Source organism: Equus caballus, chromosome 11 (genome assembly GCF_041296265.1).
Source record: "Equus caballus isolate H_3958 breed thoroughbred chromosome 11, TB-T2T, whole genome shotgun sequence".
Lineage (NCBI taxonomy): Eukaryota > Metazoa > Chordata > Mammalia > Perissodactyla > Equidae > Equus > Equus caballus.
In genome coordinates this window covers 18599800-18627379 of record NC_091694.1, presented here as the reverse complement: position 1 = coordinate 18627379, position 27580 = coordinate 18599800, and the positions used below count along the sequence as shown (strand labels likewise).

The 27580-nt window shown below is 57.4% G+C and overlaps 2 protein-coding genes and 1 long non-coding RNA gene across 13 annotated transcripts; 2 read left to right on the top strand and 1 right to left on the bottom strand.

Moving 5' to 3' along the window:
• Positions 1-237: 237 nt before the first annotated feature.
• On the bottom strand, positions 238-18971 carry PLCD3 (phospholipase C delta 3). Of its 3 annotated transcripts, none has more exons than XM_023652376.2 (15): positions 18608-18971; positions 8711-8872; positions 8383-8611; positions 7917-8046; positions 6727-6955; positions 6214-6415; positions 5900-6044; positions 5074-5226; positions 3781-3924; positions 3491-3641; positions 2496-2612; positions 1745-1911; positions 1355-1490; positions 1098-1247; positions 238-886 (listed from the first exon to the last, which is right to left on the bottom strand). In XM_023652376.2, the coding sequence occupies exons 1-15, from the start codon at positions 18756-18758 to the stop codon at positions 798-800; spliced, it is 2355 nt and encodes a 784-aa protein (XP_023508144.1). In that variant the 5' UTR covers positions 18759-18971; the 3' UTR covers positions 238-797. The 3 variants fall into 3 exon arrangements, with proteins under 3 accessions (XP_023508144.1, XP_023508145.1, XP_070082194.1); XM_023652377.2 differs by having other exon boundaries at positions 5074-5193; XM_070226093.1 differs by lacking the exon at positions 18608-18971 and adding an exon at positions 15165-15257.
• LOC138916125 (uncharacterized) lies at positions 7974-13656 on the top strand. Its single transcript, XR_011422882.1, has 2 exons — positions 7974-8112; positions 9182-13656. It is a non-coding gene; the product is annotated as an uncharacterized lncRNA (long non-coding RNA).
• Positions 18967-27111, top strand: ACBD4 (acyl-CoA binding domain containing 4). 9 transcript variants are annotated; one of them, XM_070226100.1, is made up of 13 exons: positions 19305-19439; positions 19620-19716; positions 20577-20655; positions 20759-20907; positions 21017-21146; positions 21405-21525; positions 21596-21680; positions 21950-22070; positions 22318-22404; positions 22733-22803; positions 22898-22973; positions 23696-23835; positions 26359-27111. In XM_070226100.1, the coding sequence occupies exons 5-13, from the start codon at positions 21059-21061 to the stop codon at positions 26479-26481; spliced, it is 912 nt and encodes a 303-aa protein (XP_070082201.1). In that variant the 5' UTR covers positions 19305-19439; positions 19620-19716; positions 20577-20655; positions 20759-20907; positions 21017-21058; the 3' UTR covers positions 26482-27111. The 9 variants fall into 9 exon arrangements, with proteins under 9 accessions (XP_070082196.1, XP_070082199.1, XP_070082200.1 ...); XM_070226097.1 differs by having other exon boundaries at positions 26356-27111; XM_070226096.1 differs by having other exon boundaries at positions 20246-20655; positions 26356-27111.
• The last annotated feature ends 469 nt before the right edge of the window (positions 27112-27580 follow it).

Below are 27580 nucleotides of genomic sequence, written 5' to 3'. Positions count from 1 at the left end.
GTGCTGGTGGTGGTGGGGTGGCCTTGTGAATTGGTGCCCCCACAGTCCTGATACTGGCAGCAGCTTTAAGTCAGAGCTATCTTGGGCTGTGGCATCTCCTCCGGCACCCGCTGGCTGTCTTAGACAAATTCAAGCCCTGCTGGGTGAAGAGGCCCAAGAGACTCCCTCTGTCCCCATCCCTCCTCGTGGGCCTGTGGGTGTGGCCTGGCTTCACAGGTGCTCTGGGGGTGGCAGTGGTTAAATAAACTTGCTTCTTTATTTTTTAAAACAGATAGTCTTGTTCTCCTGCCCTCTCCACGGCTCTTCTCTGACACAAGTTAAAAACCTCCTCCTAGGTTTCTCAGGGCTCCAAGCCTCAGCTCTCGCTTCTTGCTTTAAGAAGAGCTCAGGTTCAAGAGCGGGAGGGAGGAGGCCAGAAAAGCCTCGGGGGTAGGAGGGCCTTGGGGGATGACTAATGCCTGGGGGGAGAAAAGGGAGATGGACTCCTGTGGGGAAAGAGGCTGGGATGGCCCTGCTGTGAGGGCTCACGTGTCCTGCCCCTCAATTCTCCTGGCAGCAACAGGCCTGGCTCTTCATAAGCCACGATGAGGGGTGGGCCGAGGACCACAGGAGCGGGAGGCAATGGCAGGGAAAAGATCAACCGCCTGTTTTCAGGAGGGGCCGAGGCCACCTTCACCCAGTTGAGACCAGAGTCTGGAGAGCAGGCAAAGTGGGCAGGCTGGAGGGGCTGGCACTCCCACCGCCCCTCCACTCCAGAGGAGGAGAGGGTCTCTGCCCAGAGTGGGTCACTTGGGCCCTCAGGAGCACTGGATGCGGATATGGACGAAGAGCGTGGCTGGGGACAGTGAGGCCCCATCCTTGGAAAGCAGGTGGATGTGGCGGTACCCTGTGGGGAGAGTAGCCATGTGTCAGGTTCTCTGCCCACCGTCCTACAGGACCAGGGCCGAGTGGGGCGCAGAGCACATCCCAACGCTAGGGGCTGGGCCCCCACTCGGGCCTGGCTCAGGGCAGGCTCTCAAAGGAAATTCGCAGCCCAGGTGAACAGGGTCTTGGAGGCCTGGACCCCCATCCCTTTCCATCCCCCCCAACCCACCAACCTTGCTTCAGGCTGTTGAGAGGCAGCGTAAACTGGCCCACAAAATCATTGGGGGAGGTGGTGTCATAATCTTCTACCACGAACCGGACCAGCACCAGCTCCGGAGCCCGCAGCTGGAACTGCAGGGTCTGCCCCCAGCGGGGGTTGAAGCCTAGGACACAGGCATGGCAGTCAGACCAGCTGGCCCCCAGGCCCGCCTGCACCTCCCTCCCTTCTCTGTGTCTGCCCTGCTTCACTCCCACTAGCAGGGCCACCCACCGTTGTTGAGCACGTAGTTGGTCTCCTTTCGAGCACAGTCTGCAGGCACGCCATGGATCTCCACGCGTACCAGGGGGTCCACGATGGAGTTTGGCTTCTCGGCATTCAGCTTGGGCAGCTGCTGTGCAGTCAGCACCTGTTGGGGGACGAAGGGGAGCTTCACTGTGGTCCCTTCCAGGGCCCATGCCTGCCCTGCCCCTCTGCCAGGTAGGCGGCCCCTTGGCCTGGCCACTCCCACTGACCCTCCCTGCACGGGACTCAGAGTACCCTCACACCAAGCCGTCCCCAGGCCTCTGCTGTCTTCCTCCACTTGAGGCTGGCACCCTGCAGATCAGGACCTCTCCAGAACTAGCTCTGACCCCAGGGTAGGGCTCGGTCCAGGCTGCTGACCTGGATGGTGAGCGTAGTTCTGGGGGGTCCAGGACACTCAGGGTCAAAGGTTGTGTCAGGCTGCCGCAGGCAGGCAGGTTTCAGGACGTAGCCACACTGTCCGTTGATGAGGAAGCGCCCAGCATTGAGGTCCATCTCATAACCTGGCGTCTGGAAGTTCAGGGCCACTGTGGACACAGCAGGGTCAGGGCAGAGGCTCTTACTGGCCCTTTCCTCACTGCTTGGTTTCAGGGGCCTCATTGCCTCCCCCACAGACAGACCTGTGGGGACAGGGCTCAGTTCCTCTCTACAGAGGGCCCAGGGTCCTACTGTCTGGGGAGTGCTGCCCCACCCCCACCATGGCTTGAGGGGTGCAGCCAGGGGACCCAGCCCCTACTGTCACCTGTACTTATTCCTGGTATCCCTCCAGGCTAGAGGGTGGGGCTGGGCCTAGGCCTGGGCCAGAGCCGGGGCCCAAGGAAGCCTGGGTTTTCCATACCTACCCCCAAGGGGACCATACTCCCCTCCTTTGGCACAGCTCAACGTCCCTCCAGAATCCACCCTCGTCAGCGTTGACTTAGTGGGACTGCCAGGTGTGTGTGTGTGTACGTGTGTCAGAGGGACACATGGGAGTGGAGGTTTTTAATTTCTGCCTTCATAAAAAGTGTGAGACTTTTACACTCATCACTGCTGGGGCCTCCCATCGCTCCCCAGAGGCCACCCCAGAAAGCGGCACCCTGCCCATCCCTGCTCCTGCTGCACCCCAACTCACCCAGCTGACAGCCCGAGTTCCACATCTCCTGGGGGCTGTAGTTGGCCGAGTTCATCCGCAGCCCCAGCGGGTAGACACGGGTCAGCTGGCGGGCATTGTGCCTGACGAAGCTATTCCCTAGGAAGGGCGGAGTTAGGGCGGGGCTGTGACGGCCAGCGGGTGTGTCCCTCACCCAGCGCCAGCGCCTGTAACCTCCCCACCCCCAACTCCAGGGACAAACTAGGAACATGGGCTGAACTCCCCCATCTCTAGCTCCCCTGGCCCAGCTCCTCTTCTCTCTGACCCAGGGGTGGGGGCTGGCATGGGGGCGGGGGCATGGGGGAGGGGCCAGGGCTGGGATGCCGGGGCGGGACACGGGACCTCACGAGTAGGTTGCCGAAGTCCAGAGAGGGGCAGGGACCCCTTCCCGCAGCCTGGCACTGCATCCCAGCCCCAAATCCCCACATTCCTGACTCAGTGCGTCCAACACCTGGCTGACATCCTCCATCTGCCAGCACTCCTCCCACACCCACTCCTCCAGCCAGGCTGTGGTTCCCGGAAGCCTTCCTGTAGGTCTCGCCTCCAGGCTTTTGTCAGCCTGCTCCTCCTGTCTGGAAATCCCTTCCCCTCTTCCCCTGGTTGCTGTCAGGTGTCTTCCCTGCTCAGGAATCCTTCCCCGATCTCACCCTTCCGTGGGACTTCCCCAGCCCCCATCATAGCCTGATGGCTCACCCCACACCATAATTATGCCTCTGTCTGGTCCCCCACCAGGCTGTGAGCGTGGTGAAGGCAGACAGTAGCCTGCGCCCTCCCTCCTGCCACGCCTGGCCTGGTGCTGGGCCCGTGCTGGGCACTCAGCCCCTGAGCCCCTCTCTGGGCTCCTGACCTCTTTACTGCTGCTGAAGCCCTCTCATTCTCCTTTCCAGACCAACTTCAGGATGTCCCGCCCACCAGGAGCCTGCAGGCCTGCACTACCCTCCTGCCCCGGGATGTCCGCCCGATGCCCCGGCTCCTACCTGCCTCTCGGATGAGCTTCTTGGCCTTGCGCTCGCTGAGGGAGCTGACCTGGCAGGGCTGGGGCAGGGTGGGGGCAGGGCGCAGGTTCCGCAGGCGGGTGGCACAGCAGTACACAGCCAGGGCTGACAGTTCCGGGGAGATCTGCTTGGCCTGGGAAATGGGCGTCAGCAGGGGTCCGCGGGCTCCAGCCCCTAGGCCTCCTACCTTCCTTCCAGTCCCCACCCGCCCCAAGGTCCACAGTAGTATCAAGCCCCTGCCCAGCCCGGCTGGCCCACCCAGGCCCACTCACCAGCCGCCTCTGTTCTGCAGCCTCTACCTCCTCCTCTTCCTCCTCCTCTTCTTCCTCCTCCTCCCGGTCAGATAAAATTCGGCCATCCTCACTCCGAACAGCTGGAAGCTTCTTCCCCTTCACCAGGACCCGGCCCTTCAGCTGCTGTAGAGGCCAATATGGAAGGATTAAGCCCTCTTGCCCCTATGTCAGTCGACTGGTCAGTCATTCAACTAGCATTGTGTGCAGGGCTGGCAGGGGTGGGGAGCAGGCAAGGAGACACAAAGACGAGTAATGTTTCTAATAGGAAAAAACAGGAAAGAACTTATGAGGCCACCAACGGGTGACTGGCTAATGACGTCCCTCCAAACATCGGAACACAGCAGCCATTAAAATAATGAAGCAGCTCAGGATCGAAAGAAGAGCCCTCTTCAAAACAGATCTCCCACGAAAGAAGCGAGGGTAGAAGATGTAATCACACGATCTTCTTTGTGTAGCATTTCAAAGAGAAGACAGCCATGTACATAGGTATACATGCATGGGAAAATTCTGGAAGGACACACAAGAAACTATTGAAGATGGTTACTTCTTGTGAAATAGGACAGGGGTGAGCCTGAGCAGAGGGAAACCCATTTTTCATTGTATATACTTTTGTACAGCTCGTCGTTTGTTTTTTTTGTTTTTTTTTTTACCATATATATGTTATTTTCATGCTAATAAAAAAAAAATCACATCACCCCCCCACACACACACAAAGGTGAACCACCATTCTGTGCATATTTGGGACAGGAATGAGGAAAAAAGTTTTCTCAAGGAGGCAGAAAAAGATAAATGTCCTGAGGGAGCAGATAAAACGCTCTGGGGTTTGGGAGGAAAGAAGAAAGGACCACCTCTAGCCAGAGAGCAGAGGCAGTTTTTAAGGGCGCAGGAAGAGGTCGTTTAAGGGGAGCTACAATTCTAAGAGGTGGCGCCTGGCAAGCGCAGACAGTTGGGAAAGACACTCCCGGTGGAGAAGACAGTGTCAACCAAGGCCTTAGAGCGGGGGATGGCTGAGCCTGTGGGCAGGGAGGTCAGAGCCAAGTCATGGAAGGCCTTGAATGCCAGGTGAAAGGTGGAGGTGGGTCTAGTTGAAAATGGAGGGCAGGAGAATGACAAGACCATGGGTGGCAGATGTCAGATGGACGGACAAGCAGGGGAAGGTTAAGGCAGAGAGAGGTGAGGGGTCCTGAACTAGGGAGGTGGCATGAGCGGGGGTGGATGGAAGACCTCAGTCAGACCCTTCCCCCACCCAGGCAGGGGGTCTGGGAGCATCACCTCTGGGGATGGCAGCTCTTCAGGGTTCTGGGAGTCCAGTGCCTGTGTCACCAGCATGTCCCCCAGGATGGTGCGGAGGTGGCGGGCCATGGCAGCCTGCTGCTCCAGCCCACAGTGGTTCTCAAGGGACAGGATGACAGGGTATGGGGACAGCTGTTGGGGGGAGGGACAGCAGCTCGGAGCCACTCTCCCCTCCCCCCCACCAGGACCCCTGCTCCACCTGGCCCCCAACCCCTTCAGGACAGGCAGGCAAAGGCAGGGCTCTGTAGAACCCACCCTGGGGGGACTGAGTCGATGGGATGTGGGACACACATTGGGGCCAGTGTGTATGTGGAGGGCAGAGGTCAGAACCGGGGCCGCAGGTAAAGGGTGGACTGTCTGGGAGGCTGAGGACGCTGTAGGAATGGTTTTCTTTCATAAATGCTCTTTATATGTTAATGACTTTGACCACGTCTTTTTAAGCTGCAAACTTTTCCGTCCAGCCCATCATTTGTTGGTGGTAAGATTTGTATAGCTTGACAGAAATTGCAAGTTTACGTAGACAGCATGGTGAGCTTCTCTTTAATGGCCTACTCTTTGGGAGTCATGATTAAAATGTCCTTCCCTCCTCCCAAAGTTTTCTTCTGGAAATTTTGTGATTTTAATACAGTTACTAAACATGAGGATGGGAGACAGGAGCATCTCAGCTTTATTCTACCCCATTGGCCAAGTGTCCCTGAAGCACTTGGTGAATGAGAGACTCTCCGGGCAGGGGTTTCTTTTGGGAAGACTAAGGACAGCGGGGGTCACTGGGAAGGCGCTGGGGCTGGGGGTCCCGGAAGCTCACTGTGAAGGCGTGGTCACGCACAGCCTGGACCACATCTCGGAATAGGATCTTGGAGGTGAGCGTGTGGCCGTGATAGATGACGGGCTCCCCTCCAGGCCCCTCCCAGCAGTCCAGCTCCACACAGCGACATCCCTGGGCAAAGGCCCTGTGGACAGACAGAATGATGGGCAAGATGTCGTGTGGGTGACATGGAGCAGGGCAATGGACAGGCTGAGCCAGGTAGGCCCTGGGAAGCCCACAGTGGGAGTTGAACCCCATATCCTTCCAAGCTGGACTCCCAGATGTGTTCACCCCACCCTCCCCCACTACAGTACCTAACATAGGCCTCGGTGCTGCTGGGCCCCCCGATCTGAGAGTCGGTCAGGTAGGTGTTGTGGGAGGAGGAGATGAAGTAGTGGGCAAGGGGCTGGTCCATGTCCTGGAACACACACATGTGGGCTGGGTCCAGGGCAGCCCCGTTGGGTGACAGCAGGTACATCATGAAGCCATCCAGTGTCATCAGTTCATGCTGCTTGGCTGCAGGGATGGGCAGAAGAAAGCATCAGGCCTAACGAGGGACCCCGGTGTCCAGCCCTAAATGCCCCCAAAGCTCACTCAACTGAGTAATAACGAGCACCTGTCTACTGACTGGACTCTGTAAAAGTTATGTCAATTAATCTTCAACCAAACCCTGTGAGGAAGGTATGTTACTATCCCATTCTAGAGATGTGGCAGCTGAGTCTCGAAGAAGAGAGGTAACCTGCCCAAGATGGCACCCGCAGTCAGTAATAGCAGAGCCCAGATGCCAAGACAGGGCATTGACCCCAGCCCCGTCTGTCAGACCGCACCTGTCTCATTGAGCTCATAGGTCTGGATGAGGTGCTGAGCGTGGGCTAGCGTGGCGCCATCCTCGCCCTGGTCCTCCAGGAACTCCCGCAGCTCAGGGGCACTCAGCACATGGTCCTCGCCCGAGTACTTATAGAAGATCTCCTCCAACTCCGGACGTTTCAGCAGCCGCCGCAGAAACTCCTCGATCTCAGTCCCCTCCAGCCGCTCGTTGTTGGAGTGGTCACACTCCTAGAGAGCAGGGGGCAGCAACTCAGAGGAGGGGGATCCTTGGGAAAGCTGGCCTGCACTGACACACTTGTCATCTACCATGGCTGGGAGGGTGGATGTCCCCCATTTCACAGTAGAGAAACCGAGAGCTAGCGAGGCTCCGGGTCTCACTCAAGCTCACACAGCCGGTAAATTGCAGGGCTGGGAGTCTAAGGATGGACTCTAAGGTTCCCTGCCTGTCCTTCTATACTAAGACCTACCCCAAGAATCAAGATGTTGGGGGAAAACAGTAACCCTGGGGCAGGACTGAGCCCCTGTGCCATAATCCCCCTCATGTGTATACATTACCATCTTCACATTCCCACGTCCCCACTCAGGGCCAGTGGGCAGCAGATAACTGAGGATCCATGTGGAGCAGCCCACATGGAGCTGTCGGCTCAGGTGCTCAGGTGCCACGGCTCTCCTGTCTTTCAGTGTCACAGGCTGGCCACACAGTCAACATCCACACAGGCGTCTGCGATGTGCTCCGACTGGGCCACGGCTGCAGAGCCCACCCCCGTGTGCTCCTGTCTGTGCTCCCACACGTGGGGGGTACATGGTCATGTGTGGAGGAGGGTGTGCACCTGTGCCTGTGAGCCGACTCCTGCCTGGGCTCCCATGTGCAAGCCACGCACGGTCACCTGTGCAAAGGGTGCCCTCCAGACTCAGACAAATGAAAACAACAGCTTCACTGCCTACTTTGGAGGGGTGGGGAGGCCCGAGTCCTCCCTACCCTTGGGCTGTGCCTGCAGGTGAGGAGAGAAGTTCTGGGTTGGCACTCCCATCCTGGCCCAGGGGCCTAGCGGAGGGTAAAAGGGTAACTGGGCCCAGATGTCGCCTTTCTGCAGGGAGAGGCCACTCTCTCCACAAAAGCTGGGGGGAGGCAAGCTGATGACTCAGATGGCGGGGGAGGGCAGAGGTCAGAGCGGTGGCCCGCGCCCACCTTGAAGAGGCGGTAGGCATACATGTCATTCATGTCCACGTTGACCATTCTGAGCAGGCTCTTGATCTCCTTGAAGCTCATCTTACTGTCCTGGTCGGAGTCTGCCCGGTGCAGATAGGTGTGGATCCAGGTGTGAGCGCTCAGGAAATACCAGCGACGGGCTGGGCCCCGCCCCCAGCTGACCGGGAACTGACAGGTAACTGACAGGTTCGGCACCACCCCCTGGCTCTGGGGGCTCCCGGGTTAGGGGCTGTACTTTCCCCTCAGCCTGTGGGCACCCCGAGCCCAGCAGCAGCGTGTCCTCCATGGGATCACCAGCCTCAGTTCTGATGACAAAAGGCACTGTCTCAGACTATGGACCCCGTAAGGATGGTGTCATGCCTCCCCTTGGCCTGGGGTCCTCCAGGGGCAGGGCCAGCCCTCCCTCCCGCCTGGGGCCCCCTCCGCCCCACCCTGGGCAGGATATTGGTCGAGGCGCTCGCGCTGGGTCATGGCGTCGAGGCGCGCGCGCAGCTTGGCCAGGCCGCGCACCCAGCGCTGCGCCTCCTCGGCCGTGGGCGCCGCCAGGTCCAGGTTCTTGCGGCGGCCTCTGAAGGCGATGGTGAGGCAGCGCGCCGGCGCGAAGGCGCCCCCGAAGCGCCGCAGGCCCTCCGACTGGTGGCCCTCGCGGACGGCCTCGATGTGCTGCAGGAAGACTGCGGGAAGGGACGCGACACGCACGGCCCGGTCAGGGCGGCGGGCCGGGCTCGGGCACTGTCCCCAGCCCGCCCCGCGCCCGGCCGACTCTGACTCACAGATGTGCTGCGACGGCGCGCGCGGGATGCGCCGCTGGAACCACACGCTCAGGCCGTCCTCCTGCAGCCGGTACAGGCGCTCCTTGTGCCACGTGCGCGAGCGGATCTTGCGGAACCGGGAGCCCCGCAGCATGGCGCGCACGTCCTCGTCCTCCGTCAGGCCTGCGGGGGTGGGAAGCCAAGGGACGGCGGGGTCGGCCTCGCCCGGATGCTCCCCCGCCCCGCTCCTCTGAGCTGGGAGCTGCGGCCTCCCTCCCCGAGCTTCTCCAGATCCTCGCAGGCCTCGCTTTCTGTCCTTACTGTAACATGCCCCCAGTACCGAGTCTGACTTGAGGCTTTTCAACCCCACGCCTGTGCTTGGTATGCCTCATGCAGGCCGCCCCCAAAGCAGCCGCCTCTGGTGGCCCTCAGGCAGAGCCTGGACTCAGGCCTTGCTAAAGGTCACCCTGTCTGCCACTCTCTCCGTCACAGACGCCAGCCTTCACGCCCAGAATCTGCCACCAGCAGCCTTTCCTCTTGATGTGAAACCCTGACCATCAAGAACGCAGTCCTGCTATCTAACCTAAATCTCTCTTGCTGCAACCCAAGCTCCTCGCCTCTGCTTTCCCAAAGACAAGGGAGGACAGCCAAGGCCACTCGGGTTCCAGGGTCACAGGCCCAGGACTCCAGGACCAGCCCTGCCTGGCCAGCCTGAGGCTGATCTGCAGGTGCCCTTCTTGTGCCCTGGGGGGGCCCAGCTGAAAGCACAGTCTCCTGTCTCATTTGGCACTCCCCCCTGCCAGCCACTGTCACAGACCCATGCAACCGCCCAGCCTGCGTGTGTGCTCTGGTCACAGTGTTTGCCTTCCTTAGTAAGACACAGTGCTCACGGAGTACGCACTGCACGCCAGCCCCTGCTCGTGAATTAACTCACGAGAACACAGGCACAGAGAAGTTTCAGGAACGTGCCAGAATTCCATGGCTAGGGAGTGGTGGACGCAGGTTTCAGCCCTGGGGGTCAGGCTGCCGCACCATCGCCCTTGGCCACCACACTGAACCCCTCTGTTCCTGCTTCTGTCTTCCTCCCGCTCCCCTCTCTACCACCACCCTGGGTAGGGCGAGGTAGGAAAGAGCAGAATTTATTTATTTATTTTCATTCAATTTATTTAAACTAAAAAACCACAAACCATTCACCCACTTCTCCTACTCCCCACCCCCCGCCTCTTGCAACCACTAATCTGTTCTCTGTATCTATGAGCTTGGTTTTTAACAATGTATTTATGTATTTTTAGATTCCACATATAAGAGAGACCACATGGTATTTATCTTTCTCTGTCTGACTTATTTTCACTCAGCATAATGCCTTCATGCCTTCCAGGTCCATGCATGTTGTTCAAATGGCAAGATTGTATCTTTTTGTATGGCTGAGTAGTATTCTACTGTATATTTCTACCGCATCTTCTTTATCCATTCATCCATCGATGGACACTTAAGTTGTTTTCATATCTTCGCTATTGTAAATAATGCTGCAGTGAACATGGAGGTGCATATATCTTTTCAAGTTAGCGTTTTCATTTCTTCAGATAAATACCAGAAGTGGAATTGCTGGATCATATGGTAGTTCTATTTTTAATTTTTTGAGGAGCCTCCATACTGTTTTCCATAGTGACTGCATCAATTTACATTCCCACCAACAGCGCACAAGAGTTCCCTTTTCTCCACATTCTTGCCAACGCTTGCTATTTCTAGTCTTTTTGATAATTGCCATTCTGAGGTATGAGATGATATCTCATTTTGGTTTTGATTTGCATTTCCCTGATGATGAATGATGGAGAGCATCTCTTCATGTACCTGCTGGCCATCTGTATCTCTTCTTTGGAAAAATGTCTATTCAGATCTTCTGCCCATTTTTTAATCAGATTGTGGTTTTTTGCTATTGAATTGTAGGAGTTCTTTATATATTTTGGATATTAGCCCATTATCAGATAGACAGTTTGCAAATATTTGTGGAAACAGCAGAATTTAAATTCTGGGGTCTGGGGAGTCAAGTCCCAACTCTGTCACTTCCCAGTTACGTGGCCTTGGTGGCACTAACCTGTGACTGCTCTAAGCCTCATGTTCTCTATTCATAAAGTGGAGACCACAGTAGTACCTGCTGCAAAAGCTGACATTTGGTCACGACACTGTTCATCCTAGTGATGACACACCCTGCTTGGGTTCCCCTCAGCAGGGGTCAGAACCAAAGGTTTATGAGCCAGGGGACAATAGGAGGGTGGAAACCAGGCAAACTGTAGGGTCCACGCCCTTTGGAAGAAAGGGGGTAGCCAGGGGTGGATGATGGCCCAGAGTTTCCAGAGAACCGGAATTTGGATTTGTATGTGAAGCCTCCAGATTCTTCAATGTTGGCAACAAAATCAAACTGAAACCAAAAAAACCCCAAACACCATTGTGTGGGCCAAAGGAAACAGGACAGTGGGTCCTTCTTCCTCCCTTTATTTAAAAAAGTCCCCAGTACCAGGTTTGGCTTCAGGCTTTGTGGCCCCAAGACCCCTGCTTGACCAATTACAAATGCTGACCTAAGGAATCAAGTCTAAATCCCTAGGCCTTCCTCTCTCACTCTCTCTTGGAGCCTTTGTAACATCTCCCTTCCCTTCCTCACACCAGATTCCTTCAAGAAGCAGCTCAAACACCATCTCCTCCAGGAAGCCTTCCTTGATTTGTCCTCAAATGGGAGTTGTCCCTTCCTGACCACCACCAGCACATTTTACTTGGATTAAAACAAACAAACACCGTATCTAAATTGTAATTGCAGGGGTCTTTAGTAAACCTGAAGGCAGGGATGAGGTCTAATATCCTCACCTCAGTGCTCATCCCAGAGCCAGGCTTGCAGCCAGTGTTTTCTGGAAGGAGAGGCAGATGGACAGACATCTGGGGGACTAAGTGCATTCTACCCGCAGCCCTGCCCCATCTGGCCCAGGTTCAGGGCAGAGGCCTTGCGGGTCAAGGTTTCTCAGCCCTGGCTGTGCATCAGAATCACCTGGGAGAGGCTGCAAGCCCCACGCCCAGAGACTCTTGTCCAGCAGGCGTAGCTCGGGGCTTGGGTGTCTGCAGGTGTAGAAACCTCCCTTGTGACTTTGAGGGTGACCGCGACTGAGAATCAGGGTCTCAGGGGCAGAAGGAGAAACACAAATCCTTAGGAGGCTATGGTCCCCTTGGGGCCAGCGCGTGGCCCTAAAGGCTCCAAGGGGTCTCTTGGGGTTTAGACTGCGGCCCTCTGGAAGGGCCAGTGCCACTTGGTACCCCCTAGCCAGGAAGGGGAGGCGGACAAAGAGCTGGAATGTGGCACACACTAGGCTGAGAGACTCGCCAGCCCCTCAGCCCCCGTCCCCACATCCAGGCAACCTCTGGATTCTCCCGTCCTAAGAAACAATGGGGTGGGGGGCAGGACAGTCAGGGGATCCTGCAGTGCCACCACGACTGAGCCCACCCCTCCTCCACCTCCTTAGCTGTGGGAAAGGGGACCCCTCGTTCCCATGACAACCAGGCTCTGCAGCTGGGGCCACCTCCCCTAACCCAGCCAGCTGTCTGATGCCAAGCCCACAGTTGAGAGGGTGGGAAGGAGGGGGGCTGGTGAATGACTAAGGCCGGAAATGGAGGTGAGTCACTGAGGGCCTGCTTTGTCCAGAATCTTCTGCAAACAGGACATTGAGACTGGCAGCCTGAACTCCTGACTGGCCCCCCACTGGGGCAGAGTCCCAAGTTGAGAGGATACCTGCACCTGGCCCTCACCCCTAGGAGCCTGTTGGAGTGAAGGGGTGACATTCCAGTATGCCCACTCAACCGACACTGGCCCCTGGGTCACACCGCCCCTTGGACTACGCTGTCCCCCAGCCACACTCCCAATGGAAAAGCCAAACAGAACGAGGGTGCAGAGCCGGGCTGGGCCAGGGGCTGAGTCCCGGGGCAGGGGTACCTCTATTTCCACATTGCTTGAGCTTCTGAACCCTGGGGTGGTGAGGGGACTGAGATGTCAGACAGGAAAGGCAGGACCAACACAGGTAAGGGGTGAGGTCAAGAGGAGGGCCCAGGCCCTGGGCAGGGATGCCGAGAGGGGCCTGGCTCTCTGCCAGCCCCCAGTGAACACCTATAGGTCCTGCCAGGCCCAAACCCACAGATGTTTCCTTGACCTCATTCCTACCTGCTCAGAGCAGGTGCACAAGCTGCCTGCCTGAGGTTTCCAGGTTCTCGATCTATCCTCTCTGCCTTGAGCCTGGAGCAGGCTGGGCCAGTGCCATGGCCACATCGACTGAGAGGGTGGGGAAGCAATCATGAAGGAATAGCAGTAAAAATGAGGATGAACAACAGCCAAAAGGTGGGAACAACCTAAGTGCCATCAACAAATGAATAGATAAGCAAAACGTGGTATATACACATACAACAGAATATTATTCAGCCATAAAAAGGAGTGAAATCGGATCTATGCCACAACATGGATGCACTCTGACAACATTATGCTAAGTGAAATAAGCCAGACCCCAAATGACAAGTATTGTAGGATTCCATTCATGTTAGGAACCTAGAATAGTCAAATTCTTAGAAACAGATTATATGTCACTTAGATCTCAATTAAAAAAAAATCAGAGACAGGAAGTAGATTAGAGGTTACCAGAGGCTGGAGGAGGGAAGAATGGAGAATTACTGTTTAATGGTTACAGAGTTTCTCTTTAGGGTGATGAAAAGTTCTGGAGACAGATAGCACGACCTTGTGAACGCACAACATTGTGAATGTAATTAATGCCAGTGAATTAGCCACGTAAAAATAGTTGAAATGGCTAATTTTATGTTATACCTATTTTACCACAATTAAAGAAATTTAGTAATGTATGATGCCAGAAACCACTGTACATTTTAAATGGGTGAATTGTATGGTATGTGAATTAATTCTCAATAAAGCTCTTAAAGAGGCACAGAGCAGATGACTTCTCCAGGGTTACCCGGTCGGTAAGTGGCAGAGCTGGGATGCATTGAGAGTTGGGGGACCTGACCCCAAAGGGCTGTGTGTAGCTTGAATGAGCTAAGCACATAGGCACTCAGTTTAGGGCCTGGCCCACAGCAGGCACTAAATAAATGATCATAAAGGGGGAAACCGAGGCAGTGCCCTGGGAGGGAAGAATATTCCACTACATCTGTCCTCCTTGGTCCCCTGGCCTCCAGCTGGGCCTCTCTCCCGGCCAGCTGGGCTCAGACACCTTCCCTGAGCCGACTGCTCATCTCAGCCCCCAGGGAGGGCCAGGAGGTGGTGAGGAACAGGCAGGCCCACAGGTCCCCACCTACCACCTTCAGCCTGGGCGGTTTGGGCTGTGTGGCCTGGGGCCTGAGTAGTTCTGTCTCAGTGGCCAAGGCTGGGGGCAGGAAACTGTCTCAATGGCAAAGCTGTAAGGGGCCGTGGGGAAGACCACATCCATCTCTGACCCCAAATCCTACCGTTTTCACAGATGGGCCACTGAAGCTCAGCGAGGGCAAACCGTGTATGCTGAAAGCAGTGTGGATGGCCCAGGGCAGGGATGGACCCACAGCAGGGGCTGCGTAGGGGTGGGCAGAGGCCAGAGCAGGCCGGTGAGGGGGTGAGGGAGGGGTGAGAGGTGCTATGTGGTCACAGGGCGTGTAGATGGAGGGATAATATGCAGAGGGCAGGGTGTGTAAGGAGTGGTAGGTCTCCAGTGAGGGTGTGTGTAGGGTGGTGTGTGCACATAGGATGTGTGTGCTGGTGTGTGCGTGTGTGTGTGTGTGTGTGAGAGAGAGAGAGAGAGAGAGAGAGAGAGCCAGCACACATCAGGACGGGCACGCGGGGCTCCAGCAGGAATGCGAGACATGCAGGCAACAGCGGCAGCGACAGCTTCATGCCAACGGGGGAGGGGAGAAAGAGCAGCTTTTCCTGGTGGCTGGGGCCATGAGGCTCTGGGAGGGGACACACAACGAACGGCAAGGGGTCTCAAACACCTTCCCACCCGAATCCTCTAGCCAGCAGGCAGCCCCGGCACCTCAGGTACGGAGCGTGTCCCCCTTGCCCCAGCTGGTTGCCACACCCAAGGCTGGAGCCCAGAGGAGCTCAGCGCCAAAGTCCATAACATTCCTTGGAGAATCAACAAAGTCAGGAAAGCAGGCGGTGTTTCCCCTGGCCCGGGGCTGGACACAGTGAGATGAGGTGACAGCCCCCTCCTCGGCAAGGCCAGAATGGGCATGAAACCTGTTTGGGGGCAGAGGTCGCAGCAGGGGTGGTAGGGGGGCTCCCCAGAGCCCTTGAAGGAGGAGAGGTGAGGGGAGGCCCACAAAGCATGACAGAGCCAGCCCCCTAGTCCTGCCTGGCATGCCCCTGCTTAACCAGGAGGGCTACCCAGGCCTCCTCACCCCCTAGGCCAGGCACCTGCCAGGCGGGGGGCTGCTCTGAAGACCCCCACCTGCGAGCTCCACTCACCCTGCAGGAGACATCCTGGGCAGGCCATCCGGGGAGCCCCGAGAGCCCTCTAGGCCTGTGGCACTTGGTGGCGCATGCAGGCCAGGGAGCGGGATTCTGCCTACTCAGTGCTCTGCTCACTGGGAGGCTTAGGGGCAGGGTGGAGCCCCAGGGGCACAGGCAAGGACAGGGGCTCTGGGGAGACAGGAGTGCCTGATAAAATTCAGGATGCCCAGTTAAATTCAAATTTCAGATAAACAACCAATATATTTTAGTATATGAGTATGTCTCAAATTATTCATTGTTTATCTGGAATTCACATTTAACTAGGCATCCTGTATTTTTTTTGGCAACTCTGTGAGGACACCCCTGGAAGCTAGCAGGGCCACCAATGGGGGAGGGGAGTAGCAGGCCCCTCCCAGACATAAATCCCTGGTTCATTCATTGTGTTATGAGCCTGGACTCTGGCCCAGTCGGCCTGGGTGCAAATCCTCTCTCAGCTATTTCCCAGCTTGGAATCCTCAGTGTTACTGAACGTCTTGGAACCTCAGTTTCCTCACTTGCAAAATGAGGCTGATGGTGCCACCCGCCTCATATGACTGTGAGCGTTAAACGGCTAACACATGAATAGCGCTTGCACAGTGTCATAGAGGGGGTCGTAGTGTCCATTAATCCCAGCAATAAAGAGCCATCACTGAAAATGAGGCTCTCAGGGCAGCAGACGCTGCAGCTGGGGACTTCACACCCTCGGCCTGGAGTCTGTCATCTGTAATGTGAGGACAGTGCAGCACCACCCTCAGGGGTGGCCCAGGATTACACAGGATCCCACCTGGCCTACCGCAGGTGCCCGCGGTCTCCTCCCCTCACTCAACCATTCCCTGGCCTCCTGGGGGCAGAGGCAGGAGAGGAGCAGGACCCCCGGCTCCACAAATGACTCCACACACGGGGGTGCTGCAGTTTCCCCTGTTCCCCCCAGTATGGCCCTAGAGGCCCTTTCTTTTCCTTGGGCCCCTCTGAGCCTTTGACCTCTGAGCCACTCCCTGCCTTGTCTCTTGATCTGAACTGAAATCAAATCTGTTCTCTGTTAGCCTAAGGGGTGTGGCCATGGCAGTGATAGGACACAGGAGGGGCAGCTACCTGGGTGGTAGGCCTAGGCCTTGGCCTTGATAGCCTGAGGGGCTGGGCCTCAGGACACCTGGGTTGCCTCTCCACCCTGTTTCTGGACGCAGAGCAGCCTGGGGAAGGGGCATTCTTCTCTTGGCAGTCACTCACTCAGCATGATGGTGGCCCAGATGACATTATGACACCCACATAGTTCCCAATAGTGTCACTGTGATGGGATGCGTGGAGCAGCCGTGCGGCCTTACTCAGCCTGGGCTCAGCTGTAATTATTTGTCTACAAGTGTCACCTGCTACTAAACTGTGTGCTCCCCAAGGGCAAAGTGCTGTGTTATTCATTTCCGTAGCCCCAGACCCTGGCACGGCACCCTGGCACACATACGGGGCTCAGCAAACGTGTGCGCAACGACGAGGCGGACAGGTGCGCCGGCGCATCCCCTCAGCCCTCCCAAGGAATGCGTAACCCCTGTGGCGGGTGACTCCCGGGGTGGCTTCTCTGGTCCAACACCAGCCCTTGGCTCTCTCTGGGACACCTCAACTCCCACAGCCTTCCTCCTCTCCCCAAACACCACTGCCCAGAGAATGACACGGCCACCCACCAGAGACGCCTTTTGGATCCCGCCGACCGCAGAGTCCAGCCCAGTCTACCTCCCAGGTGGTTCTGGAATCCATCTTGGCTATACTGCCCCAGTCTGCTCCCATCACAGCCTGCTGAACTGGCTCCTCGGCCTCCCTCCTACACTCTCCCTGTTGCACCCCTGCCTTGGTCCAACCTGCCCCTACTCTGCCCACCTCCTGCCTGCCTCCTGTGCCTGGGGCCTTTGCAGGGTCCCTGCTGCCCTCCAGAGAAAGTCCACAACTTCACCAGGAGGGGCCTGGAGGGTTTGGCCCCACCTGCCTCTCCCCTTTGGCCTCACTCCAGTCTCCTCCCACCCCTGGCTCTGGGGTGCAGCCGGGGTCCTCGCTGGCTCCTGTCATCTCCCTTGCTCTCTCCCTTCACAGTCCAGTTTCTCTGCTTCCTTGTCTGCCCTCCTTGCTGGTGCTTCAGCTCTGTAAGGGCCAGGACTGTGTCCGTCTTGTTCGTTGCTGAATCCCCAGGGCAGAGCATAGGTACTCAAATGTTTGTTGAATGCATGCATGATTGGTGGAGGGTAGGACAGAGATCATGTCTTACATTCCTGTGAGGAGAGTGCCAGGCTAGGTGCTCAGAATATAGTGCTCAGTAATTTCAGGTCAAATGAGTGAGAGGAGGTAGAAGTAAGAACAGGGTGTGGGGGCAGAGGCAAAGAGAAGCGTGGTAATCAAGACCTCTGAATTCTGCCCCAAGATTCACACAGGTCTCCCGGGCAGCCCTGCCTGTCTGTCCCTGAGCCCCACCCCCACGTCTCCATCTTAACTTTCTACCAGCAGCAGCTCCAGTACAGCACTGCAGTCTCACGGCACTTTACATTTCATAAAACATTCTCACAGACACATCCTCTCATTCATTCAAGCCCCTCAACCACCCAGTCAGTCCCACTTGGCCAGGGTCTGAGATGGAGCACAGCCTGCATGCCAACCACACTCTGCCCTTTACTAGCTGTGTGCTCATAGACAAATTCCTTGACTTCTCTGAGTCAGTTTCCTCATCTGTGAAATGGGGATTATCCCACCTGCCTCTCAGGAAGGTGAAGAAGACTGAATGACACCATATGCGGAACCTCCCAGGGCTGGCCTGTCTCTGGGAGATGTCTCAGGGAGATGCTTAATGAGCCACAGCTACATTCCTTCCCCCCAGTGACCTCCCTCAAATCTGAGATGGAAACTCTGGCTTTCTGACTTCAAGGGTAGTGTTCTCACCAGTTAGACCAGTTCTACCAGTGCTTTGTGGCCCTAAAGGGGCTTCAGGGTTGGAGGCCTGGCCTGAGAGGCCAGCCTCTGCCACAACCCTCACACCCAGGCTGTTCTGAGGCATCTACAGACCCTAGAAGGCACATGGTGTTGGGGAGGCGGGTGAGGGGCACCCCCAGCCTGTCTCTTCCCCTCCGCTCTCCGGGTCCTTAGGGACCCTAATTCACACCCCTCGCCCAAACTCCCGCTCTAGCACGCCCCGCGGGCGCCTCCCCCCGGTGGGAAACAACGGCCATCCTGGGCACCTCGCTCGGCCGGGAATCTCTGGTGACCCCAGATGCGACCCTCAGCTGGACCGGTGCTGGCATTCCATCTGTCGCCATACTCCCCACACCCCCATCCAGCCTGGGAAGCCCACGAACAGCTCGCGGGGACACCCCGCCCTACCAGGCTGCGCCTCTGGAGACTGTCCGCACCTCCCCACGCCCCCGGAACGGCCCCTGCCCATCACTGACCCATCTTCTTCAGCGCCCGCAGTCCGGGTCTCTTGGTGCCGCCGTCCGGGGGCGCTGGCGGGGACGGGAGCGCGACCGGCGCTGCGACCTGGGCCGGCACCGGGGGCTCCTCGGGCCGGCGGCGGCTGCTCCTCCAGCGGCCGCACAGCATGGCTCGGTGGGGCCGGGGCCGGGCCCGGGGTCTGCGCGCGGGGACAGGGCAGCGGGGGCGCCGCTCGGGCCCGGCCCCAGCTCTGCGCGCGATCCCGAGCGAAGAAACTTAGCGGCGCCGGGAGGGAGTCGGGAAGAGGAGGTGTCGGGAGGAGGGAGAGAGGGAGGGACAAGGTTCAGGGAAGGAGGGGCGGGGAGGGAGGGGGCGGGGCCGAGGACAGCGCCGTGAGTGCGAGAGCGGTGGAGGGGAGGAGGCCGGTGACCCCAGGCCCGGACCTGTGCCCTCCCTGAGGCGTGGGGAGGGGGCCGGCCGACCCCCGACCCCGAGTCTCGGCATTCGTCCTCTTCTCAGGAGTCCGCCTCCCCCTTCTCCGAGCGATCCTCGGATCCCAGCCCATCGATGTCCGCAGCCCCCATGAGGCGGAAGGATGGGAGCACCGGAGGGGACGAGGGCTGCCCTCTGGCACAGTCACCCTCTTCTTTTCCTGGACCCTGACTCAGTGCGGACGCAGGACCCCTCTCCACCCTCCCCTTCCCCGTGCCTCTGGAAGGCCTCGGAAGGGAGCCAGACAGGGGACTGGGTCTGCGGGGCGGCTCGTCCTAGGCCAAGGGTCTTCGGGCCTGGAAAACCGATCGAACCCCGGGAGCTGAGCGGGGCAGCAGGGCAGCCCGAACTGCAGAGGTAGGGGAGCGGGTAGGGGGATAGGAAGGTAGGAAGGCTCTGGCTGTGACGTCATATGATTAACCCTCTCCGCGCCCGGCCAGTTGCCGTCCCCTCAGTGGTAGAAGTCTTGAAGCTGACTGGTCTGGAGAAGATGGGGTGGTGCTAAGTATAGAGTCCCCAGCAGAACCCCGATTCTAGGGTTCGAGGCTTGGACGGGTTGGCACCCCAGCAGGCGCCCAGTCGTCCCAGGAAGGCCGCTGCACGCTTCGTAGATGTCCATGACATCAACCAGTGGGTGAGCGTCGAGTGCGGGTTCTGATGAGCGTGTCATGTGTTCATGTACTATATATGAAACCACCTGCGTATTTGTGCGTGAAGGGTGGGATGAACGGGAGACCAACGTTTGCGTGTGCCCCCCACCCCCGCACCCCGTCTGCGTTGTTCACAGCAAGTGCCTGGGTCGGGGGCGGAGAGCTGGGCGCACACCGCCACTCGGCGGCAGCCAAGAGCGTGGCATCTCAAAGCTTAGTTTTTCAGGACCTAGGTTTGCCACCTACTTGCCCCAGGCTCTATCCCATTCTCAGATATCCCGACCCAGAGATTTCGCATACTGGTTTGGGTCCCCACCCCTCTCTGGACATTCTTGCTGAGGGTCAAGTCTTCGCCTCTGAACTTTTGATTCTGCGATTCCTTCCTACAGTAATTACCTTCCTCATTCTTCTCCTAGCTTACACTTAAGTGTCCCAAAACTCAGCTCCAATGCACTTCCTCCAGAGCTCTTAACCCCAGTTATGACTCCCTTTTTCTTTTTTTTTTAATCCCAGAGCCTGGTAAGTGTCTGAAGAACTGCCTTGAGGCGCTCGGATCAGTGGGACCCGGGTTCAGCTGATAGACGCGGGTTTCCACCAGGGGGCGCGAGGACTACGCGTCTTTTGACTACGTCCACCAGGGGGCGCCTCCGCCCGGTCCTGGCGGTCCGGGGTTGGGGGGTCGACCCACGGAATCGCCCCTCCCAACTGGGAAACGCACAGCTAAACTATTTGCATAATCTTGAAAGGGCCGCTCTGAGTGGTTGGGACATATAAACTGAATCTGAAACGGGCTCTCTCATTGGCTTAAATTTTCCCCCTCGCCCCGCGTCCCCATCCCGGCCAGATTGGGCCCGGAGGTCAGTCGGAAGCCTCCGGCTAGTGGCGAAAGAGGACTCAGGTGTCCCAGCAGAGGACTCCGAGGGGTGAGTGCCAGGGGGCCGGGCGGCCGGGCCAGGGTGCGGGGTGCCAGGCTGGGAGACTGTTCGCCCCTCCCTGACTTCTCGGCTTGCCCGTTCGCCTGTCTAGGAGTTGGAGAGGTGCATCTAAGTGGGACTGCGACCCTTGCCACCTGCCACTCCACCCACCCGCCGAGGTCCTCTTCATCCACCCTGGCTCAGCCACACTGGGGTAGGAAGGAGTCTCCTCAGCCGCAGTTTCTGACCTGACTTCCCGAGGTATCTCATTGGGCCTCTAAAGAGCTTAGTTTGCCCCTCTAGAAAATGGATCAGTGGCTTACGGAGGTGTGAGCTGGAGGCCTGCTCACACAAAGACTTGTTCTTGCAGAATCGCTCAAAAGTAGGACCCCAGGGCTCTGTGCAGCTGAGTATGGGTACCGAGAATGAAAGCCCAGAACCGGACTGCCAGAAACAGTTCCAAGCCGCAGTCAGCGTCATTCAGAACCTGCCTAAGAATGGTGAGGGCACAGGGACTCGCGTTTTGGGGGTCAAGACACTGAGGTCTGCTTCCCAGGAGGTGCTGATCTCTGAAGTTTTTGCAGACAAGTCCCTGCCTGGGCTTCCCTGGGAGTCCCCTCTGCCTCCTGCCCCTGTCCAGCTGCCTCGGGTGGACCCCTCAACAACTCTGCCTTCTGCAAGGGTGGTTCTCCCCCCACCTCCATCCTCTTGGAGCTGGGGTTGATGCTCTGCCCTCCACTTCTTAATCCTTTGCCCAGGCTCTTACCGCCCCTCCTACGAAGAGATGCTACGATTCTACAGCTACTACAAGCAGGCTACCATGGGGCCTTGCCTGGTCCCCCGGCCTGGGTTCTGGGACCCCATTGGACGATACAAGTGGTGAGCTCCCACCGGCCGGGCAAACATGCCTCAGCTGTCAACCAGATTCTCACAGCCCTCTGTCCCCCAGGGACGCCTGGAACAGCCTGGGCAAGATGAGCAGAGAGGAGGCCATGTCCGCCTACATCACTGAGATGAAGCTGGTGGCACAGAAGGTAGGGAGAGGCTGTGGGCTCCTCTCTGTCCCCAAACTCCCAGCCAGGTGGCCTGCCCCCACTCTTCCTGTGCTGACCCCCATTATGTTTCCTGCAAGCTGACATCTCCGTGGGAATTACCACCGTCATGCTGTCCCCCCAACCCTGACTGGGTACAAGGTGGAGGGGTATGAAGGCAGGAACAGGGTGGAGGGGGCCCAGCTCAGGGAGGATAGGAGGGCAGAGGTGGGAGGGGCCAGCTGCTCCTCAATAGACCCCCTCCCCTACAGGTGATCGACACAGTGCCTCTGGGTGAGGTGGCAGAGGACATGTTTGGTTACTTCGAGCCCCTGTACGAGGTGATCCCTGACATGCCGAGGCCCCCGGAAACCTTCCTGAGAAGGGTCACAGGTCAGGCCCCCAGGTTGGGAGCTCCTCTGCAATTGCTAAACTGTTTTAGGTCCAAGCTGAGGGGGCTGATCAGTGGGAGGGGGCCTGGGGGCAGAGGGCTCCAGGTGATGTCTCTGTAAGTCCCCCAACCATGGCCCCTGAGGGGTAGGTCTCAGGCAGAGTCCTAGCTAATGGGGAACAGGGGCCTGATCTCACTAGGGGTTGCCAGTTTCTTCCCACCCCACGTCTGCGTGCCATGTCTCCGCAGGCTGGAAAGACCAGGTACTGAATGGAGACGCTGGGGCTGCCCTAGCGCCTCCCTGCCTCCCCAAGGAACCAGCACCCCCAGGCCCAGGTCAGTGTCTGAGCAGGACGGGCAGAGGGCCAAACCCAGGCAGCCAGGGTTGGGGGTTCCTCCAGGCGGGGTAGCGGGAAGAAGGCTGGATGCCATGCTTTGCCCATCACACCTCATGCCCACAGACACTGAGACCTCCTCTGCTCCCAAAGGCCACAGGGAAGCTTCTGGGACTCCTAGGCTTCTAGGGCCTAACTTCTGGGACCCATCTGCTTCCTGTGGAAATATCTCTAGTGTCCCCTGAATAGGTGCCTCTGCCTAGTTGCACACCCCTCCCTTCCTTCCATAGCCTCCCTCTTGTCACTAACCCTACCTACCTCCTCCCCAGAGTCGCAGCCACCCAGGGACCTGGATTCCGAGGTTTTCTCTGATTCCCTGGAACAGCTGGAGCCTGAGCTGGTGAGACCCCCCCCCCCCCATTCCACCCTTCCTGCCTCCCTGAGCCCTGGCTGCTCCAACAGCCCCCCTTGGACCTTGTGGCTTGTCTCAGCAGGTTTGGGAAGAGCAGAGGGGTGCCCTTGGAGGAGAGCCTGACAGCAGAAACAGCCCTGTGCCCCCCCCAGAGAAAGGTGAGCCCCTGCCAGACCCTCACCCCCTTCTGCCTTCCCTGTCTTTCTGGTGCCCCAAGCCTTCCGCTGGCTGCCCACTTGGGGCAGAGGTGAAAGTCCACCACTGGGCACTGGAGAGAGCAGCCTGTGCCCAGGAAGGGTTGCCAGACACCAGCCTGGATGAGCAAAGTCCCTTCCTGGCCTCCTCTCCCTGAGGGCCACCAGGAGTCTGTACCCTTGGCTAGCACTGAGGAGGGGCAGCTGGGGTGGGAACCCTAGCCCAACTCTCTCACCTACAGGCGCATGGCCTTGGGAGTCATCCTTTCTCCAGGCCTCCCATTTGGGACTCTCAAAGAACAACGAGTTCTCTCCTATCCCTTTCTAGAACTTCCACTGTGCCATGTCCCATAAGGGGCACTTTCATAAATATTCTCTCCTTTATTCCTCTGAGCAAGCAGCCCTGTGAGGGAGATGACATCTTCCCCTAGTTTTCAGATGACAAAATGAGAGTTCAGAGAAGTGACTGACTTGCCCAGAGTCACACAGCTAAGTGGCAGTGCTGGGATTCAAACCCCTGGCAGCCCTGTGACTCAGCCCCATGGGTGGAGTTTACAAGAGTCACACTTGGTATTGGGACTATGCTGTCCTCTTACTCTTCCCTGGACCTGCCCCAGCCTGCCACCACCCTGTCCCTAGCTGAATCGCCTCCTGAGTCCCCTTCCCTGTGTATCTGTTGTCTGCAGACGGGTTGGATGGCAACCTGCTGGGGCCCCAGGAATTGGACGCATGGCTGGTGGGGACAGTTCGGGCCCTGCAGGAGAGCATGCGGGATGTCCAAGGGAGACTGCAGAGCCTGGAGAGCGTGTCTGGTCCCCGCAAGCAGGTAAGCCCCGCTGAGGCCCGGGGCAAGATGGGGGCAGAACTCTGAGGGTCTCTATTCTGGGCTCCTCATCCAGCCACTTCTGTCTTTGTCCCTAACTCTCTACCTGCCCACATCTCTGCCTTCTCAAGGATGGTGTCGCTCAGGTTGCAAGCAGAGAGGTCAAGGGTCTGAGGCGCTTCCATCCTGGAAAGGAGAGAGGGAAGGGCCCTCCTTTCCTGCTGTAAACTCCCTCTGCCTCAAGAGAGACTGAGCTTGAGGACTAATTCCAGCAGTTTGGAAGGGCCAGGATGTGTGTGCTCTTTGCACTGAGGCTGGGGGGTCCCTGTTGCCCTGTCCGTCAGGACTTCTGTTCTCAGATTTAGGGCTTGCCCCTAAACAATTCAGCGCTTGCATCCCCCCTCCTTGACTCCTAGATCTGCTCCCCGCTTACACCTCTGTTTCTGCAAAATACATAACAGCTGCCGCTTCTGGAGCCCCAGCTGTGTGCCAAACGTTACTTGGATTATCTCATTTAACCTACACAAGAACCCAATGAAATAGTTCTTTTCATTTCCCTTTTACAGATGAGGAAACTAAGGCTCTGAGAGGTTGAGTAATTTACCTAGGGGCACACAGCCTGGAAGAGTCTCACAGAGCTGCAGTGAGAATTAGATGGGACAGTTCATGTAGGTGCTTGCCCAGTGCCAACACACAGGAAAGCCTTCTCGAATGGGGTTCATTGTTGTTTTTATTATTATTAACAGTAAGTAATAGAGCTGAGAGTGGCCCCAGGTCTTTCTCCCTCGAAAGCTGGCCACCATTAACTCTGGGTGGGTCTGCTCTTGAGAAGCTTGGGGTGGTGGGGGCAGGAGAGGGCTGAGTGCTGGATGTGGGGATCCCCGATCTCCCCTGCACAGCGGGTGTCAGCCAGGGTGGCAGGAATTTCCTCAGCTCCATGGTGGCTAGCCTTTCAACACCCACCCCCCAGGGCTTTATTTATTTTGTTTACCTTTTACTAATTTTATATGCTGAAAATTTTAGATTTCTACCCTGAAACACTTGGGTTTGCATCACTAAAAATAAGAACATTCTACTACCTAGCCCAAACCACAACATTTTATCACACAATAATTCCTTCATATCATCAAATATCCAATCCAAAATCGATTCTCCCCAGTTGTCCTGAAATTGCCTTTTCCAGCCGCTGTCTGCCCAGTCCAGGAGCACCTGCTGCATCTGGTCCCTCTGTCCTTTAAGAGTCTTTTAGTCTAGACTAGTCCCTTTTCCTCGCTACTGACTTGCTGGTGAGACTGGCCAGTGGTCGTGTAAAATGTTCCACTTTTTGGGTTTCTCTGATTACACCCTCATGGCTAGTTTACATGACCAGATTACATCAGAGGTGATGTTCTTCACATTAGGGGACACATATCTGGAGGTCCCACCATTAATGATTCTAATGTGGACCACTCGCATGGATGAATGAGTAACAGTCTGATGCCCCCATTGGAAAGTCACGTTTTCCTCTCGCAGCCAGGGAATGTCCAGTTCTCCGTCAACCCCATTTGCCACATGGTTTTTTCTAACAGTTGATAGATAATCCATGCCTGGATCAATAATTTATTTGGTGGTTGCAAAAAAAAAAAAAAGGTAACTTTAAATTCTATTATTCCTTTAACATTTATTAGCTGTCATTTTTCTGTCCAGTTTCCCTGATCATGTAGGATCTCCCTGAAATACAGTGCCTTATGGAAAGACAGAACAAATGCTTAATTCTTTTTCTTTATCTATTTTTAAAGCAAGGAGTTGACTTAACAATCACCTCGATAGTGACAAATTTCCAACTTTCTCTTTTTTTGAGTATCATTATGGACTCATGGATTGTAAAGATTCAGTATTTCAATCAACTGCAACCATCATTCTTTTTGATGCTCAGATTGTCACAACTTGGGTCAGTGGACACCCTTTCAAGCTGGGTCCTATGTTCTCATAACATGACCTCATTAATCTTTAAAAGCTTCCTTGCTTTCTGGTACAAGATGTCCCACATTCACCTCTACCTTCCCTTCTCCACACCTGGAATCAATCACTTCTCCAAGGTGCCCTGGCTCCTTTTAACAGAAAATGATATTTAGAAACTAAAATCTGAGCACCGAAGGTCCTCATTTGAAATATGTGGCCCATCATTTACAATATGGGGTCTTCCAACCATACCAACAGGGTCATTGCTTTGTGGCCCAGAGGAGACAGCCTATAAGCCAGTCTGTCCACTAGACAGCCCCTCCAGCCTTCTTGGCACCTGGGATTGCCCTGGGAGGAGGATGTGGGAGGCAGTTGGAGCTCAATCCTCAGGGACACAAGGAGCCCCAGGATCCCTTCCCTTCTAGTGGTGCAGATTTGGGAGGAGGGTCTTCTCTGGCCCAGTCCTCACAATCTGCGGGAGGCGGAAGCTCCCCCCCACCCCCCGAGTTCCGGAAGCAGGTTACTAAGGAGGGCCCAGTCTGTGCTGGCCTGGGCTGCCCCTGACTCGCTCCCTCTTGGCAGCAGAGGCCCCAGCCCAGTGCCCGGCCTTGGCCCCTCAGGCTCTCGGGTCCCATGCTGCTCTTCTTCCTCCTGTGGCCCTTCATTGTCCAGTGGCTCTTCCGACACTTTCGGACCCAGAAGAGGTGACTCAATGGCGGAGTCTCTGCAGCCAGTTGAGGAGGCTATGAGCCCCTGTCCTGCTGTACCCTGAGCCTTCCTAGGGTTTAGGAGAAGAACAGCATTGACGCGCGCCCTCCTCGCCAATCGGTGTTTACCTTGGCACCCCTCCCCTAATGCAGGGGCCGGAAAAGACCCCACCCTTCCCTGCAGCTTCTCTTGGACGCTTCCTCCCTTCCCCTCAAGCACCCCAGGCTTCCTTGGGAGGTTGCATTGGTGGTGCACGGCCCCGAGTCTGAGTTGGCTGGTGACTCGGGGGCGGGGCTGCTGGGTCTCAGCCTCTGCCCTCCCCACCCTTTGGGTCACCTGACTCTTCTCCCACCCCAGCCTCTCCCCATGGAGGCTCAGCTCTTGGGCAAGTTGGGACTTGGGCCCGGGCCTGGAAGAATGATTGGCTGGGAGGCTGCGGGAGGGAGGCCAGGAGGCCCGGCCGAGTTGGGGGAAGGCGGGGAGAGCAGGCCCCGGGGGAGGGGAGTGAGGTCCGTTTTGCCGGCCTCCCTCTCCAGCCGCCCTCCCCTACACACTCAGGATGCCTTCACCGAAGATTCCCTTACAAATGAATGTTTCACGAAATAAAATAAAATCTTAATCTTCTACCAACTGGATCCCCACGGAGTGAGGCGGGAAGCGGGTTCCGGGGCGCGCGAGGTCCAAGTCCCTTCCCTGCCCCTCCCCCAGGGTCCCTGCGGACGGCCCCGAGAGGCCAACGGGCGGCGTTCCTACGGGAGGAAGACTTTCCGTCCTCCCGGGGCAGCGAAGGGACACAGGGGTTGGAGGAAACGCAGGCCCGGAGGGACAGCCGGGGTCCGCCGGAGGGGCGGGGCGCGGCGCCCGGGGGAGGGGCCAAGGGCACGGCCCCGCCCCCAAACCCGTCGGGGGTCCGGCGAGCGGGGGGTGGCGGGGAGGAGGGGAGCTGGGCGGAGCCGGGGCCTGGGCTCCCTCGTCCCCGGAGAGAGGGCCGCTGCTCCCTGCCCCGCGCGCTGGGCCTAGGGTCGGGGTCCCGAGACCGCGGCCTCAGGAGTGCCCATGGCCCGCTTCCCCCTCCTCTGCTGCTCGCTCCTGGGGCCCC